This window comes from Oncorhynchus masou, chromosome 9, assembly GCF_036934945.1.
Source record: "Oncorhynchus masou masou isolate Uvic2021 chromosome 9, UVic_Omas_1.1, whole genome shotgun sequence".
In the NCBI taxonomy this organism is placed as follows: domain Eukaryota; kingdom Metazoa; phylum Chordata; class Actinopteri; order Salmoniformes; family Salmonidae; genus Oncorhynchus; species Oncorhynchus masou.
Window position 1 is genome coordinate 84247328 of NC_088220.1, and position 20000 is coordinate 84267327.

General features: G+C 43.0%; 1 protein-coding gene across 1 annotated transcript in view; it reads right to left on the minus strand.

Moving 5' to 3' along the window:
- LOC135546694 (ventricular zone-expressed PH domain-containing protein-like) overlaps nt 1–20000 on the minus strand; it is an 80078-nt gene that overhangs the window by 26306 nt on the left and 33772 nt on the right. Inside the window, exon 6 of the mRNA XM_064975308.1 lies at nt 16398–16515. Coding sequence (XP_064831380.1) covers nt 16398–16515 — 118 coding nt within the window. The remainder of the gene's footprint in view (nt 1–16397; nt 16516–20000) is intronic.

Sequence of the window (20000 nt, forward strand, 5' to 3'; positions counted from 1 at the left end):
TCGACGTCACCGGTCTTCTAGCCATCATTGATCCATTTTTCATTTTCCATTGGTTTTGTCTTGTCTTCCCACACACCTGTTTTCAATCCCATTCATTACCTGTTGTGTATTTAACCCTCTGTTTCCCCTCATGTCTTTGTCAGAGATTGTTTTATTGTCAGTGTAGTTTGATTGTTGTATAGGTGTGCGTCGGTTCCTCGTACCCATGTTTGTTTGATTGATTGTTTGTTTGTTTGTTTGTTTGTTTGTGTACATTTTAGTGTGATGGAGCATACTACGTGGACTTTATTAAAAGACTCCATTTTACACTCCTTTTGACTCTCCTGCGCCTGACTTCCCTGCCACCTATACACCTATGCCTGACAGAATCTCTGACCAAAATATGAAGTCAGCAGGAGAGGACACTATGCCCATGGAGTTGGAGGATCGCATTGTCCAGAAAATGGATCGCTGGGAGAGACAGGGAGTTTATCCAGCGCCACCACCACCACAACCGGAATCTCCCGTGAACGTTTTTTCCTCTCCGGAATCGAGGATCCATTTATCCCTACCCACGGGATACAACGGAGATACTGCCGGCTGCCAGGGTTTCCTCCTCAAACTGAACTTATATCTAGCCACGGCCTCCCCAGTACCATCTGACCGTGAGTTGCGCCCTCGTCTCATGCCTCACCGGGAAAGCCCTGGAATGGGCCAGCGCTGTGTGTAGAAGGGAGGATGCGGCGTTGGACCATTTTGAGGAGTTCACCCGCCAATTCCGGATAGTATTCGATCACCCACCTGAAGGCAAAGCAGCGGGTGAGCTCCTCTATCATCTGAGGCAGGAGACGAGGAGTGCCCAGGATTTTGCTTTGGAGTTTAGGACCCTGGCTGCCGGCGCTGGATGGAGCGACAGGGCCCTGATCGACCATTACCGTTGTAGTCTACGCGAGGACGTCCGTCGGGAGCTGGCCTGTAGAGACACCACCCTCACCTTCGACCAGCTGGTGGACATGTCCATCAAGCTGGACAACATGCTGGCTACTTGTGGACGTCTAGATCGGGGTCTGGTTGTTCCATCCTCCCGCACCCTCTCTCCTGAACCTATGGAATTGGGAGGGATGGTGCGCAGGGAGACCGGAGGGGGTTCCCGCTCGAGCACCATTCATGGTCGCAGAGGGCACACTGCTGATCGGTGCCGGGTTGGTTCCTCTGGGAATAGAGAGGGCAGGCAGGGCATTCTGGCGTCACCCCAGGTGAGTAGGCACCATTCTCATCCAGAGCCCTCTGCTGCACTAATGTTTGTCTCGGTCTCTTCTCCTGATTTTTCACTGCATTCCCAGAATAAGGCGCTAGTAGATTCAGGTGCGGCTGGGAATTTCATTAATAAAAGTCTAGCTCATAGTTTAGGGATCCCTATTGTTCCTGTGGATATGCCTTTCCCTATTCATGCCTTAGATAGTCGACCATTAGGGTCAGGGTTTATCAGGGAGGTAACCGCAGCTTTGTGTATGATAACGCGGGAGGGTCACAAGGAGAAGATTAGTCTTTTCCTTATTGATTCTCCTGCGTATTCATTCTGTGGTGCTAGGCCTACCCTGGTTAGTTTGTCATAACCCCACTGTTTCTTGGCCACAGAGGGCTCTCACGGGTCGCGAGAATGCTCAGGTAGGTGTTTAGGGGTTTCCGTTGGTGCTACGACGGTGGAAAGTCCAGACCAGGTCTCCACCGTGGCACGTTTTTTCACAAAATTGGATCTCAGGGGTGCGTACAATCTGGTGCGTATTCGGAAGGGTGATGAGTGGAAGACTGCATTTAGCACCACCTCAGGTCATTATGAGTACCTGGTCATACCATATGGGTTGATGAATGCTCAATCAGTTTTCCAATCATTTGTAGATGAGATCTTCAGGGACCTGCACGGGCAGGGTGTAGTGGTGTATATCGATGATATTCTGATATACTCTGCTCCACGCGCCGAGCATGTGTCCCTGGTGCGCAGGGTGCTTGGTTGCCTGTTGGAGCATGATCTATATGTCAAGGCTGAGAAATTCTTGTTCTTCCAACAATCCATCTCCTTCCTAGGGCATCGGATTTCCACTTCAGGAGTGGAGATGGAGAGCGACCGCATTACGGCCGTGCGTAATTGGCCGACTCCAACCACGGTAAAGGAGTTGCAGCGTTTTTTGGGGTTTTCAAATTACTACCGGAGGTTTTGGTCAGGTGGCAGCTCCCATTACCTCACTGCTAAAAGGGGGCCCGGTGTGCTTGCAGTGGTCGGCTGAGGCGAACAGGGCTTTTGAGTACCTGAAGACTCTGTTTACCTCGGTGCCTGTGCTGGCTCATCCGGATCCCTCTTTGCCATTCGTAGTGGAGGTGGACGCATCCGAAGCTGGGATAGGAGCAGTGCTCTCTCAGCGTTCGGGTACGCCACTGAAGCTTCGCCCCTGTGCTTTCTTTTCGAAGAAGCTTAGCCTGGCGGAGCGGAACTATGATGTGGGGAACCGAGAGCTGTTAGCTGTCGTAGAAGCTTTGAAGGTGTGGAGGCATTGGCTTGAGGGGGCTAAATACCCTTTTCTCATCTGGACTGACCACTGCAATCTGGAGTACATCCGGCAGGCGAAGAGATTGAATCCTCGCCAGGCAAGGTGGGCCATGTTTTTCACTCGTTTTGTGTTTACTCTTTCTTCCAGACCAGGCTCCCAGAACGTTAAGGCAGACGCATTGTCTCGGCTGTATGACACAGAGGAGCGATCCATGGATCCCACTCCCATACTCCCAGCTTCGTGTCTGGTGGCGCCTGTAGTGTGGGAGCTGGACGCGGACATTGAGCGGGCGTCACGTGCAGAGCCTTCTCCCCCTGAGTGTCCAGCTGGTCGTCTGTACGTTCCGTCTGCTGTCCGCGACCGATTGATTTATTGGGCTCACACGTCACCCTCCTCTGGTCATCCTGGGATAGGTCGGACGATGCGCTGTCTTGACGGGAGATACTGGTGGCCCACTTTAGCTAAGGACGTGAGGATTTATGTTTCTTCCTGCTTGGTGTGAGCCCAGTGCAAGTCTCCTAGACATCTGCCCAGAGGTAAGCTACAACCTCTACCTGTTCCTCAACGGCCGTGGTCGCACCTGTCGGTGGATTTTTTTTTTTGACTGATCTTCCACCTTCACAGGGTTACACCACGATCCTGGTCGTTGTGGATCGGTTTTCAAAGTCCTGTCGTCTCATCCCGTTGCCCGGTCTCCCTACGGCCTTACGAACTGCAGAGGCCCTGTTTACACACATTTTCCGGCACTATGGGGTGCCTGAGGATATAGTGTCTGATCGGGGTCCCCAGTTCACATCAAGGGTCTGGAAGGCGTTCATGGAGCGTCTGGGGATCTCGGTTAGTCTTAATGGGCAGGTGGAGAGAGTTAACCAGGATGTGGGTAGGTTTCTGCGGTCTTATTGTATAGGTGCGTGTCGGTTCCTCGTACCCATGTTTGTATGTGTACATTTTAGTGTGATGGAGCATACTACGTGGACTTTATTAAAAGACTCCATTTTACACTCCTTTTGACTCTCCTGCGCCTGACTTCCCTGCCACCTATACACCTATGCCTGACATTCATATTCTATTGTTCCAATAGTTCTAATTCATATTCTATTGTTCCAATAGTTCTAATTCATATTCTATTGTTCTAATTCATATTCTATTGTTCCAATAGTTCTAATTCATATTATATTGTTCTAATTCATATTCTATTGTTCCAATAGTTCTAATTCATATTCTAGTGTTCTAATTCATATTCTAGTGTTCTAATTCATATTCTAATGTTCTAATTCATATTCTAGTGTTCCAATAGTTTACATTTACATTTACATTTAAGTCATTTAGCAGACGCTCTTATCCAGAGCGACTTACAAATAGTTCTATTTCATATTCTAGTGTTCCAATAGTTCTAATTCATATTCTAGTTTTCCAACAGTTCTAATTCATATTCTATTGTTCCAATAGTTCTAATTCATATTCTAGTGTTCCAACAATTCTAGTTAAAGAAGCTACATATCAAGACTATTTATGGTGAGTCATAATTACACTGGTCCATTGTGTAATAGTGTCAAATCAAATCAAATGTTACTTGTCACATGCTGCGAATACAACAGGTGTAGACCTTACAGTTAAATGCTTACTGACAAGCCCTTGAACCAACAATGTGGTTTTAAGAAGAAAAATGTGTTAATTAAAGGAAGTATTTTCTCAAACAAACTGAAGTAAAAAAATAGATAAAAAACCACCTCATTATACGGAACACTACACACAACCACCTCATTATACAGAACACTACACACAACCACCTCATTATACAGAACACTACACACAACCACCTCATTATACAGAACACTACACACAACCACCTCATTATACAGAACACTACACACAACCACCTCATTATACAGAACACTACACACAACCACCTCATTATACAGAACACTACACACAACCACCTCATTATACAGAACACTACACACAACCACCTCATTATACAGAACACTACACACAACCACCTCATTATACAGAACACTACACACAACCACCTCATTATACAGAACACTACACACAACCGCCTCATTATACAGAACACTACACACAACCGCCTCATTATACAGAACACTACACACAACCGCCTCATTATACAGAACTACACACAACCGCCTCATTATACAGAACACTACACACAACCGCCTCATTATACAGAACACTACACACAACCGCCTCATTATACAGAACACTACACACAACCGCCTCATTATACAGAACACTACACACAACCGCCTCATTATACAGAACACTACACACAACCGCCTCATTATACAGAACACTACACACAACCGCCTCATTATACAGAACACTACACACAACCGCCTCATTATACAGAACACTACACACAACCGCCTCATTATACAGAACACTACACACAACCGCCTCATTATACAGAACACTACACACAACCGCCTCATTATACAGAACACTACACACAACCGCCTCATTATACAGAACACTACACACAACCGCCTCATTATACAGAACACTACACACAACCACCTCATTATACAGAACACTACACACAAGCCAAATAAAAGCCACATGTGATTAGTACATACAGTACCAGTGTAATCAGGAAGAGATGAATAACTAGCCGGGAGAACAAAACTATAGTGGAGGAATGACTACACTTTGCAGTTATAGCAATCTTTTACAATCAGAGATGGTGCCTTGGGTATGGTGTGTGTGTGTGTGTGTGTGTGTGTGTGTGTGTGTGTGTGTGTGTGTGTGTGTGTGTGTGTGTGTGTGTGTGTGTGTGTGTGTGTTCTGGGAGAGATCCGGCCATAGAGAGGGAATGACTGGCGTTGGAAAATAAGAGGGTGATGACAGATTGTTGACAGGGTAGAAGGAGAGAAAGAACAGCTTTGGACAGAAAAGCTCCTTAACCATAATGTATTGTAATGGGGGAGGCCTTTCTAGTAAACCATAATATATTGTAATGGGGGAGGCCTTTCTCCTGAAACATAATGTATTGTAATGGGGGAGGCCTTTCTAGTGAAACATAATGTATTGTAATGGGGGAGGCCTTTCTCCTGAAACATAATGTATTGTAATGGGGGAGGCCTTTCTAGTGAAACATAATGTATTGTAATGGGGGAGGCCTTTCTCCTGAAACACAATGTATTGTAATGGGGGAGGCCTTTCTCCTGAAACATAATGTATTGTAATGTGGGAGGCCTTTCTAGTGAAACATAATGTATTGTAATGGGGGAGGCCTTTCTAGTGAAACATAATGTATTGTAATGGGGAGGCCTTTCTCCTGAAACACAATGTATTGTAATGGGGGAGGCCTTTCTCCTGAAACACAATGTATTGTAATGGGGGAGGCATTTCTACTGAAACATAATGTATTGTAATGGGGGAGGCCTTTCTCCTCAAACATAATGTATTGTAATGGGGGAGGCCTTTCTAGTGAAACATAATGTATTGTAATGGGGGAGGCCTTTCTAGTGAAACATAATGTATTGTAATGGGGGAGGCCTTTCTAGTGAAACATAATGTATTGTAATGGGGGAGGCCTTTCTAGTGAAACATAATGTATTGTAATGGGGGAGGCCTTTCTAGTGAAACATAATGTATTGTAATGGGGGAGGCCTTTCTCCTCACATAATGTATTGTAATGGGGGAGGTCTTTCTAGTGAAACATAATGTATTGTAATGGGGGAGGCCTTTCTAGTGAAACATAATGTATTGTAATGGGGGAGGACTTTCTAGTGAAACATAATGTATTGTAATGGGGGAGGCCTTTCTCCTCAAACATAATGTATTGTAATGGGGGAGGTCTTTCTAGTGAAACATAATGTATTGTAATGGGGGAGGCCTTTCTAGTGAAACATAATGTATTGTAATGGGGGAGGCCTTTCTCCTGAAACATAATGTATTGTAATGGGGGAGGCCTTTCTAGTGAAACATAATGTATTGTAATGGGGGAGGCCTTTCTCCTGAAACATAATGTATTGTAATGGGGGAGGTCTTTCTAGTGAAACATATTATATTGTAATGGGGGAGGCCTTGCTAGTGAAACATAATGTATTGTAATGGGGGAGGCCTTTCTAGTGAAACATAATGTATTGTAATGGGGGAGGCCTTTCTCCTCAAACATAATGTATTGTAATGGGGAGGCCTTGCTAGTGAAACATAATGTATTGTAATGGGGGAGGCCTTTCTCCTGAAACATAATGTATTGTAATGGGGGAGGCCTTTCTAGTGAAACATAATGTATTGTAATGGGGGAGGCCTTTCTAGTGAAACATATTGTATTGTAATGGGGGAGGCCTTTCTCCTCAAACATAATGTATTGTAATGGGGGAGGCCTTTCTAGTGAAACATAATGTATTGTAATGGGGGAGGCCTTTCTAGTGAAACATAATGCATTGTAATGGGGGAGGCCTTTCTCCTGAAACATAATGTATTGTAATGGGGGAGGTCTTTCTAGTGAAACATAATGTATTGTAATGGGGGAGGCCTTTCTAGTGAAACATAATGTATTGTAATGGGGGAGGCCTTTCTCCTGAAACATAATGTATTGTAATGGGGGAGGCCTTTCTAGTGAAACATAATGTATTGTAATGGGGGAGGCCTTTCTCCTGAAACATAATGTATTGTAATGGGGGAGGTCTTTCTAGTGAAACATATTATATTGTAATGGGGGAGGCCTTGCTAGTGAAACATAATGTATTGTAATGGGGGAGGCATTTCTCATGAAACATAATGTATTGTAATGGGGGAGGCCTTTCTAGTGAAACATATTGTATTGTAATGGGGGAGGCCTTTCTCCTGAAACATAATGTATTGTAATGGGGGAGGCCTTTCTAGTGAAACATAATGTATTGTAATGGGGGAGGCCTTTCTCCTGAAACATAATGTATTGTAATGGGGGAGGCCTTTCTCCTGAAACATAATGTATTGTAATGGGGGAGGCCTTTCTAGTGAAACATATTATATTGTAATGGGGGAGGCCTTGCTAGTGAAACATAATGTATTGTAATGGGGGAGGCCTTGCTAGTGAAACATAATGTATTGTAATGGGGGAGGCCTTTCTAGTGAAACATAATGTATTGTAATGGGGGAGGCCTTTCTAGTGAAACATATTGTATTGTAATGTGGGAGGCCTTTCTAGTGAAACATATTGTATTGTAATGGGGGAGGCCTTTCTAGTGAAACATAATGTATTGTAATGGGGGAGGCCTTTCTCCTGAAACATAATGTATTGTAATGGGGGAGGCCTTTCTAGTGAAACATATTGTATTGTAATGGGGGAGGCCTTTCTAGTGAAACATAATGTATTGTAATGGGGGAGGCCTTTCTCCTGAAACATAATGTATTGTAATGGGGGAGGCCTTTCTAGTGAAACATATTGTATTGTAATGGGGGAGGCCTTTCTCCTGAAACATAATGTATTGTAATGGGGGAGGCCTTTCTCCTCAAACATAATGTATTGTAATGGGGGAGGCCTTTCTCCTGAACCATAATACTCATATAGTTGCCTTAAAGGATGTATCCCAGTTGAGACGAGGAGCCATGTTTTTATATACCCATACCACCATATGACCAAGACCCTGGATCCAAAACACCTGATTCTACCAAACAAGGTCCTGATGATTAGCTGATCAGTACAATCAGGTGTGTTAGTGTTTGGGTTTGAAAAACAGCGTCTGTTTAGCCTCTTACTCTTCAGGACCAGGGGTTTACAGCTGAAATATGTTTCAAATCAACCCAGAAAGACCACTCCCCTCCTCTGTTTTATATACAACAGAAAGGTAAACACACCAGACTTGGCTGGTGCAGTGATTCTCTATGGGTCGCTGCTGAGTATTGCACACTGAAGGTTGTATGGTTGAATCCCTGGTGGGATATGCTTGTTACACACCGGGGTCAGAATCAGAGATTTTCCCCGTTTCGCTCCAGTAAAGTACTTCGTCATTCTCTGAATGTGTATGTGTATCAATCATGGGCTTGTCATCAGGGACAGAGCCAGAAACCAAGCAAAAACAGACCATGCTGATGTTTTTCAACCAGAACCCAGTAGAACTAGTCTATAACAGGACATGATGGTGTTATTCAACCAGAACCCAGTAGGACTAGTCTATAACAGGACATGATGGTGTTATTCAACCAGAACCCAGTAGGACTAGTCTATAACAGGACATTATGATGTTTTTCAACCAGAACCCAGTAGGACTAGTCTATAACAGGACATTATGGTGTTATTCAACCAGAACCCAGTAGGACTAGTCTATAACAGGACATTATGGTGTTATTCAACCAGAACCCAGTAGGACTAGTCTATAACAGGACAGTATGGTGTTTTTCAACCAGAACCCAGTAGGACTAGTCTATAACAGGACATTATGGTGTTATTCAACCAGAACCCAGTAGAACTAGTCTATAACAGGACATTATGGTGTTATTCAACTAGAACCCAGTAGAACTAGTCTATAACAGGACATTATGGTGTTATTCAACCAGAACCCAGTAGAACTAGTCTATAACAGGACATTATGGTGTTATTCAACCAGAACCCAGTAGGACTAGTCTATAACAGGACATGATGGTGTTATTCAACCAGAACCCAGTAGAACTAGTCTATAACAGGACATTATGGTGTTATTCAACCAGAACCCAGTAGAACTAGTCTATAACAGGACATTATGGTGTTATTCAACCAGAACCCAGTAGAACTAGTCTATAACAGGACATGATGGTGTTATTCAACCAGAACCCAGTAGAACTAGTCTATAACAGGACATTATGGTGTTGTTCAACCAGAACCCAGTAGGACTAGTCTATAACAGGACATTATGGTGTTTTTCAACCAGAACCCAGTAGAACTAGTCTATAACAGGACATTATGGTGTTATTCAACCAGAACCCAGTAGGACTAGTCTATAACAGCACATTATGGTGTTTTTCAACCAGAACCCAGTAGGACTAGTCTATAACAGGACATTATGGTGTTATTCAACCAGAACCCAGTAGGACTAGTCTATAACAGGACATTATGGTGTTATGCAACCAGAACCCAGTAGGACTAGTCTATAACAGCACATTATGGTGTTATTCAACCAGAACCCAGTAGGACTAGTCTATAACAGGGCATTATGGTGTTATTCAACCAGAACCCAGTAGGACTAGTCTATAACAGGACATTATGGTGTTATGCAACCAAAACCCAGTAGGACTAGTCTATAACAGGACATTATGGTGTTTTTCAACCAGAACCCAGTAGGACTAGTCTATAACAGGACATTATGGTGTTTTTCAACCAGAACCCAGTAGAACTAGTCTATAACAGGACATTATGGTGTTATTCAACCAGAACCCAGTAGAACTAGTCTATAACAGGACATTATGGTGTTATTCAACCAGAACCCAGTAGAACTAGTCTATAACAGGACATTATGGTGTTATTCAACCAGAACCCAGTAGAACTAGTCTATAACAGGACATTATGGTGTTTTTCAACCAGAACCCAGTAGGACTAGTCTATAACAGGACATTATGGTGTTTTTCAACCAGAACCCAGTAGAACTAGTCTATAACAGGACATTATGGTGTTTTTCAACCAGAACCCAGTAGGACTAGTCTATAACAGGACATTATGGTGTTGTTCAACCAGAACCCAGTAGGACTAGTCTATAACAGGACATTATGGTGTTTTTCAACCAGAACCCAGTAGGACTAGTCTATAACAGGACATTATGGTGTTTTTCAACCAGAACCCAGTAGGACTAGTCTATAACAGGCATATAAGAGAGAAAACCAACATGGTTCTATTTTGGACCACCATCTCCAAATGTTTCACTTATAGAAATGACATCATTTATGGATGTTCTGGTTTTATAAATCTAACTTTAAAGGTTCAAGATGACACGGGCTTAGTTTGTTTACCAACAGCTCTGAATACCCAACATGCAGTTCTCATCTTCCTGATTTCTGATGTTGATAAACAACTTCCTGCCAGGGCATAAGGCCTTCTGGGAAATATCTGGTAGCTTCTCGTTAAATATACCATGAATGGCACAAACAACAGGCCTGTGTGTCAGAGAAAAAGACACCTGACCATAACTCTCTGTCTCTGCCATGCCTTTTGTTTCCTGTGTCTTACAAGAATATGACCTTTCTATTCCCCCCCCCCCATCTATCCTCGTTCTCCTCTTCTCCTTATTAATTGAACACTTAATTACCAAAACCGGTCCACTGTCAGGTCCTTACGTCTACCTTCCAATCCAGCAACAGCCAACGTGGATCCTAATAAAATACTACATCTCCATGACAGTCAGGAGCTGTGTCTGGAATCAGTCTTGCCTACTACTTACTAAAACTGCCAACTAATAGTTTTACATGCTATTGAGAATGTTTTGATTAGTAAATACTACATACTATTACTACTACATTACTACATATTATTTAGAACGTATTGTTTAGTAAATACTACATACTATTACTACTACATTACTACATATTATTTAGAACGTATTGTTTAGTAAATACTACATACTATTACTACTACATTACTACATATTATTTAGAACGTATTGTTTAGTAAATACTACATACTATTACTACTACATTACTACATACTATTTAGAACGTATTGTTTAGTAAATACTACATACTATTACTACTGCATTACTACATACTATTTAGAACGTATTGTTTAGTAAATACTACATACTATTACTACTACATTACTACATATTATTTAGAACGTATTGTTTAGTAAATACTACATACTATTACTACTACATTACTACATACTATTTAGAACGTATTGTTTAGTAAATACTACATACTATTACTACTACATTACTACATACTATTTAGAACGTATTTGTAACGGCTTTCTTCCAACTCCTCCTCTGACGAAGAGTTGAAACAAGAATCGGACCAAAATGCAACGTGGTTCGTTCGATATCTTTAATAATGAAGAACACGAACAATACAAAACAACAAACGTCGAAAACCGAAACAGCCCTGACTGGTGCAACAAACACAGAGACAGGAACAATCACCCACAAACACACAGTGAAACCCAGGCTACCTAAATATGGTTCCCAATCAGAGACAACGATAATCACCTGAATCTGATTGAGAACCGCCTCAGGCAGCCATAGACCAATCTGTACACCCCACACAACCCCAAGACGAAACACACTACAAATAAACCCATGTCACACCCTGGCCTGACCCAATACATGAAGATGACATAATAAATATAGACCAGGGCGTGACAGTATTGTTTAGTAAATACTACTGTAACAGTCTTCATGCAGTGAAAGAGAGTCGGACCAAAATGCAGAGTGTAGATTGTGATCCATGTTTAATGAACAAACGTAAACACGAATCCAAACAAATACTACAAAACAAAAGAACGTAACGAAAACCGAAAACAGCCTATACTAGTGAAAACTAACACAGAGACAGGAACAAGGACACTAAGGACAATCACCCACGAAACACACACAGAATATGGCAGCCTAAATATGGTTCCCAATCAGAGACAACGATAATCACCTGACTCTGATTGAGAACCGCCTCAGGCAGCCATAGACTAACGCTAGACATCCCACACAACCCCAAGACAAAAACACACCACAATAACCCATGTCACACCCTGGCCTGACCGAATAAATGAAGAATAAACATAATATATTTCGACCAGGGCGTGACAACTACATAATATTACATTACTACTACATTACTACATACTATTTAGAACATATTGTTTAGTAAATACTACATATTATTACTACTACATTACTACATATTATTTAGAACGTATTGTTTAGTGAACACTATATACTATTACTACTACATTACTACATACTATTTGGAACACACTGCTTAGTAAATACTACTTACTATTACTACTACATTACTACATACTATTCAGAAAGTATTGTTTAGTAAATACTACATACTATTCAGAAAGTATTGTTTAGTAAATACAACATACTATTGAGAACATATTGTTTAGTAAATACTGCATACTACTACAATACTATATACTATTGAGAAAGTATTGTTTAGTAAATACTACATACTATTCAGAAAGTATTGTTTAGTAAATACTACATACGATTCAGAAAGTATTGTTTAGTAAATACTACATAAATATAGTGTTTAATAAATACTACATACTACTACATTACTACATACTATTGAGAAAGTATTGTTTAGTAAATACTACATACTACTACATTACTACATACTATTCAGAAAGTATTGTTTAGTAAATACAAAGCAAGAAATATCAACGTACTGATCCCAGTGAGAACATCTAATGTGTAACTGCATTGATTCCCGCCATTCTGCCATTTTGGTCCAACGCACCCCTCCGGCTTTTCCTCTAGTAGAAACACTATTACTATTGACGAAGAGACTCGTCTCTGGAGATCCAGCTTGTTTTTTTTCAGCTGTCAAATAAACAACTCTCTTCCTGACAGCAGAGCAGTGCAATTCTAATAGATGAAAGGCCGACCTGGGTATGACATCCCGACGTTTAAAACCGACTCCATTTTCAATATGTCACAAATTGTAAACAAACGGCACTGTCGGAGCTAGAAGCAGCAGCTGTCACGGTTTTCTAATGGTGAAGGAGAGTCGGACCAAACGGAGCTAGAAGCAGCATTTCACTACACCCGCAATAACATCTGCTAATCACATGCATGTGAGCAATAACATCTGCTAATCACATGCATGTGACCAATAACATCTGCTAATCGCATGTATGTGACCAATAACATCTGCTAATCACATGTATGTGACCAATAACATCTGCTAATCACATGTATGTGACCAATAACATTGCTAATCGCATGTATGTGACCAATAACATCTGCTAATCACATGTATGTGACCAATAACATCTGCTAATCACATGTATGTGACCAATAACATCTGCTAATCGCATGTATGTGACCAATAACATCTGCTAATCACATGTATCTGACCAATAACATCTGCTAATCACATGTATGTGACCAATAACATCTGCTAATCACATGTATGTGACCAATGACATCTGCTAATCGCATGTATGTGACCAATAACATCTGCTAATCACATGTATGTGACCAATAACATCTGCTAATCACATGTGTGTGACCAATAACATCTGCTAATCACATGTATGTGACCAATAACATCTGCTAATCACATGTATGTGACCAATAACATCTGCTAATCACATGTATGTGACCAATAACATCTGCTATTCACATGTATGTGACCAATAACATCTGCTAATCACATGTATGTGACCAATAACATCTGCTAATCACATGTATGTGACCAATAACATCTGCTAATCACATGTATGTGACCAATAACATCTGCTAATCGCATGTATGTGACCAATAACATCTGCTAATCACATGTATGTGACCAATAACATCTGCTAATCACCTGTATGTGACCAATAACATCTGCTATTCACATGTATGTGACCAATAACATCTGCTAATCACATGTATGTGACCAATAACATCTGCTAATCACATGTATGTGACCAATAACATCTGCTAATCACATGTATGTGACCAATAACATCTGCTATTCACATGTATGTGACCAATAACATCTGCTAATCACATGTATGTGACCAATAACATCTGCTAATCACATGTATGTGACCAATAACATCTGCTAATCACATGTATGTGACCAATAACATCTGCTAATCACATGTATGTGACCAAAAACATTTGATTTGATTTTTAACCAAAATGCCTACTAAGTACAGGTATTGGGACCTAGCCAGTGAATCCCTGTGTTTCCCAGTCTACCCAATGAATCCCCCTGAAGCCCAGTCTACCCAATGAACCCCCCTGAAGCCCAGTCTACCCAGTGAATCCTTGTGATTTCCAGTCTACCCAGTGAATCCTTGTGATTTCCAGTCTACCCAGTGAATCCTTGTGATTTCCAGTCTACCCAGTGAATCCCTGTGATGCCCAGTCTACCCAGTGAATCCTTGTGATTTCCAGTCTACCCAGTGAATCCCCCTGAAGCCCAGTCTACCCAGTGAACCCCCCTGAAGCCCAGTCTACCCAGTGAATCCCCCTGAAGCCCAGTCTACCCAGTGAATCCCCCTGAAGCCCAGTCTACCCAGTGAATCCCCCTGAAGCCCAGTCTACCCAGTGAATCCCAGTGAATCCCTGTGATGCCCAGTCTACCCAGTGAATCCTTGTGATTTCCAGTCTACCCAGTGAATCCTTGTGATTTCCAGTCTACCCAGTGAATCCCTGTGATGCCCAGTCTACCCAGTGAATCCTTGTGATTTCCAGTCTACCCAGTGAATCCCTGTGATTCCCAGTCTACCCAGTGAAACCCCCTGTGATTCCCAGTCTACCCAGTGAACCCCCTGAAGCCAGTCTACCCAGTGAAACCCCCTGAAGCCCAGTCTACCCAGTGAATCCCTGTGATGCCCAGTCTACCCAGTGAATCCTTGTGATTTCCAGTCTACCCAGTGAATCCCTGTGATGCCCAGTCTACCCAGTGAATCCTTGTGATTTCCAGTCTACCCAGTGAATCCCTGTGATGCCCAGTCTACCCAGTGAATCCTTGTGATTTCCAGTCTACCCAGTGAATCCTTGTGATTTCCAGTCTACCCAGTGAATCCTTGTGATTCCCAGTCTACCCAGTGAATCCCCCTGAAGCCCAGTCTACCCAGTGAATCCCCCTGAAGCCCAGTCTACCCAGTGAACCCCCCTGAAGCCCAGTCTACCCAGTGAATCCCAGTGAATCCTTGTGATTTCCAGTCTACCCAGTGAATCCTTGTGATTCCCAGTCTACCCAGTGAATCCCCCTGAAGCCCAGTCTACCCAGTGAATCCCCCTGAAGCCCAGTCTACCCAGTGAAACCCCCTGTGATTCCCAGTCTACCCAGTGAACCCCCTGAAGCCCAGTCTTCCCAGTGAAACCCCCTGAAGCCAGTCTACCCAGTGAATCCCTGTGATTCCCAGTCTACCCAGTGAATCCCCCTGAAGCCCAGTCTACCCAGTGAATCCCTGTGATTCCCAGTCTACCCAGTGAATCCCCCTGAAGCCAGTCTACCCAGTGAAACCCCCTGAAGCCCAGTCTACCCAGTGAAACCCCCTGAAGCCCAGTCTACCCAGTGAGTCCCTGTGATGCCCAGTGCAGCTCCAGAACATCTGGGCCCCTCATGTTCCACACAGCTTCAGAAAAATGCTTTATCCTCCAGAGAGATACATTTATCTCATTGTACCCAACCATGAAGAGTCCTATTCAAAGACATGTCTGCTATTCAGAAATGAGCAATGCTGCTTTGAGAGGGGGAGGGGGGGAGGGTAGCTAGTTTAATGACTCCAGTGGATTGAATGACAGAATGCCTGATTGATGTGCATCCCTACCCCCACATCTCAGTTGTCTGCATTGGTTTCTTCTCCCTACCCCCACATCTCAGTTGTCTGCATTGGTTTCTTCTCCCTACCCCCACATCTCAGTTGTCTGCATTGGTTTCTTCTCCCTACCCCCACATCTCAGTTGTCTGCATTGGTTTCTTCTCCCTACCCCCACATCTCAGTTGTCTACAGTGGTTTCTTCTCCCTACCCCCACATCTCAGTTGTCTGCATTGGTTTCTTCTCCCTACCCCCACATCTCAGTTGTCTGCATTGGTTTCTTCTCCCTACCCCCACATCTCAGTTGTCTACAGTGGTTTCTTCTCCCTACCCCCACATCTCAGTTGTCTGCAGTGGTTTCTTCTCCCTACCCCCATATCTCAGTTGTCTGCATTGGTTTCTTCTCCAGGTGTTATGTTAGACAGGTAGGATCAGGTGTGTTAGACAGGGAGGATCAGGTGTGTTTGTTTACCTGTGGCCTTCTCTGGGTTGTTGCACATATAGCAGAGCCAGCTGCCCTCCTCTTCACTGAATCCAAACAGGTGAAAGAAACGCACCTCCTGCAGATGGATCTGCAGACTGTCCAGGTCCTACAGAGAGAGAGAGAGAACGTCCCCTAAGCATGCTGGTCCTGGGGCTCTGTTCACAAACACACCCCACAGAGTCTCAGGGCAACAACACAAACACACCCCACAGAGTCCCAGGACAACAACACAATTAGACCCAACCAAATCATGAGAAAACAAAAAGATAATTACTTGACACATTGGAAAGAATTGACAAAAAAACCCAGAACAAACTAGAATGCTATTTGACCCTAAAACAGAGAGTACACATGTGACTGACCCAAAATGAAGGAAAGCTTTGACTATGTTCAGACTCAGTGAGCATAGCCTTGCTATTGAGAAAGGCCGCCGTAGGCAGACATGGCTCTCAAGAGAAGACAGGCTGTGAAAAGGCAACCAGTGAAGAAAAGGGAAACCAGTGATGAACAAACACCATTGTAAATGTCTTTATTAATTTGGAACTTTATTGTGTAATGTTTACTGTTCAGTTTTTATTGTTTATTTCACTTTTGTTTATTATCTATTTCCCTTGACTTGGCAATGTACACATATGTTTCCCATGACAATAAAGTCCTTTGAATTGAAATGAGAGAGAGAAAGAAATAAAGATGATTTATTTTACGTCTGGTTTACTAACACTCAAAGAGACATGTACCTAAGAGCTAGTACAATGAACATGGGCACAATAACTAGGACCATCTGTGTGTTAGAGAGAAAGAGAGAGAGAGAGAGAGAGAGAGAGAGAAAAGGAGTTTTACACACACACACACACACACACACACACAAACACACGCGCACACACACGCAGAGACACACACACACAAGTTTGCTTAGAGCAGCAACAGGACATTTGAATCATGTTGCTTATAATTAATGGACATTTGGTACATTTTTAGAAAGGGAAAATTCAGAAGTATTATTTTTTTAACTTCCAATTCAAAGATCTCCTGCAACAGAGTGGTCAAATTAAGATTCCACATCTGTACAGACAGTCCTTTAGGTGGTTCTCTTTACACAGACCACTCCCCTCTCTACTCTTTAATACACTATTTGCTATTACCTAATTAACATCAACCTGGCCAGGTTAATAATGAACAACAGATTATATTTCATTTCATTGAAGACTGGTAATTGTTGTTCTCAAATTTACTTCATGGAGTACAGGGGGTCACTCTACTAGATGGACCAATGCCCCAAACATCCCTGACTGCAGAGCAAGCAATCTCACACAATCTAAAACCTCAAGACCCCTAACCGTCTACCTCAAGACCCCTAACTATCTATCTCAAGACCCCTAACTATCTACCTTAAGACCCCTAACCATCTACCTCAAGACCCCTAACCGTCTACCTCAAGACCCCTAACTATCTATCTCAAGACCCCTAACCGTCTACCTCAAGACCCCTAACTATCTATCTCAAGACCCCTAACTATCTACCTTAAGACCCCTAACCATCTACCTCAAGACCCCTAACCGTCTACCTCAAGACCCCTAACTATCTATCTCAAGACCCCTAACTATCTACCTTAAGACCCCTAACCATCTACCTCAAGACCCCTAACCGTCTACCTCAAGACCCCTAACTATCTATCTCAAGACCCCTAACCGTCTACCTCAAGACCCCTAACTATCTATCTCAATACCCCTAACTATCTACCTTAAGACCCCTAACCATCTACCTCAAGACCCCTAACCGTCTACCTCAAGACCCCTAACCGTCTACCTCAAGACCCCTAACTATCTATCTCAAGACCCCTAACTATCTACCTTAAGACCCCTAACCATCTACCTCAAGACCCCTAACCGTCTACCTCAAGACCCCTAACTATCTACCTCAAGACCCCTAACTATCTACCTTAAGACCCCTAACCATCTACCTCAAGACCCCTAACCGTCTACCTCAAGACCCCTAACTATCTATCTCAAGACCCCTAACTATCTACCTCAAGACCCCTAACCGTCTACCTCAAGACCCCTAACTATCTATCTCAAGACCCCTAACTATCTACCTCAAGACCCCTAACCGTCTACCTCAAGACCCCTAACTATCTATCTCAAGACCCCTAACTATCTACCTTAAGACCCCTAACCATCTACCTCAAGACCCCTAACCGTGTACCTCAAGACCCCTAACTATCTATCTCAAGACCCCTAACTATCTACCTTAAGACCCCTAACCATCTACCTCAAGACCCCTAACCGTCTACCTCAAGACCCCTAACTATCTATCTCAAGACCCCTAACCGTCTACCTCAAGACCCCTAACTATCTATCTCAAGACCCCTAACTATCTACCTTAAGACCCCTAACCATCTACCTTAAGACCCCTAACCATCTACCTCAAGACCCCTAACCATCTACCTCAAGACCCCTAACCATCTACCTCAAGACCCCTAACCATCTACCTCAAGACCCCTAACCATCTACCTCAAGACCCCTAACTATCTACCTCAAGACCCCTAACTATCTGTGTCTGTGTGTGTCTCTGTCTGTGTGTGTCTGTGTGTGTGTGTCTGTCTGTGTGTGTGTATCTGTGTGCGTGTGTGTATTTTTGTGTGAGAGAGAGTGAATGACAGAGAGAGCGAGAGCGAGACAGACAGACAGACGGACAGACAGACAGACAGACAAACCACGTGTTCACCTTAATTGACAAACAAAAACAAAGGCAAAGTCTTCTCATGCTTTGTTGATTTCAAAAAAGCTTTTAACTCAATTTGGCATTAGAATTCGCTATACAAATTGATGGGAAGTGGTGTCGGGGGAAAATCCCAAGTTTGTGGTTAAAATTGGCTCTTTAACATATATCAACGAATTGCAGAGGGCACCAGAACAGTCTGCAGCACCCGGGCCTCAAACCTACAGGAATCTGAAGTCAAATGTCTACTGTTTGCTGATGATCTTCTGTCCCCAACCAAGGAGGGCCTACAGCAGCACCTAGATCTTCTGCACAGATTCTGACAGACCTGGGCCCTGACAGACCTGGGCCCTGACAGTAAATCTCAGTAAGACAAAGATACCAATTAGGATCTGGCTAAAAATACTTGAATCAGCTATAGAACCCATTGCTCTTTATAGTTGTGAGGTCTGGGGTCCGCTCACCAACCAAGAATTCACAAAATGGGACAAACACCAAATTGAGACTGAGAATTCTGCAAAAATATCCTCTGTGTCCAACGTAAAACACCAAATAATGCATGCAGAGCAGAATTAGGCCGAAATCCGCTAATTATCAAAATCTAGAAAAGAGCTGTTAAATTCTACAACCACCTAAAAGGAAGCGATTCCCAAGCCTTCCATAACAAAGCCATCACCTACAGAGAGATGAACCTGGAGAAGAGTCCCCTAAGCAAGCTGGTCCCGGGGCTCTGTTCACAAACACAAACAGAGCCCCAGGACAGCAACACAATTAGACCCAACCAAATCATGAGAAAACAAAAAGATAATTACTTGACACATTGGAAAGAATGAACAAAAAATACTAGAATGCTATTTGGCCTTGTCAGGGGTT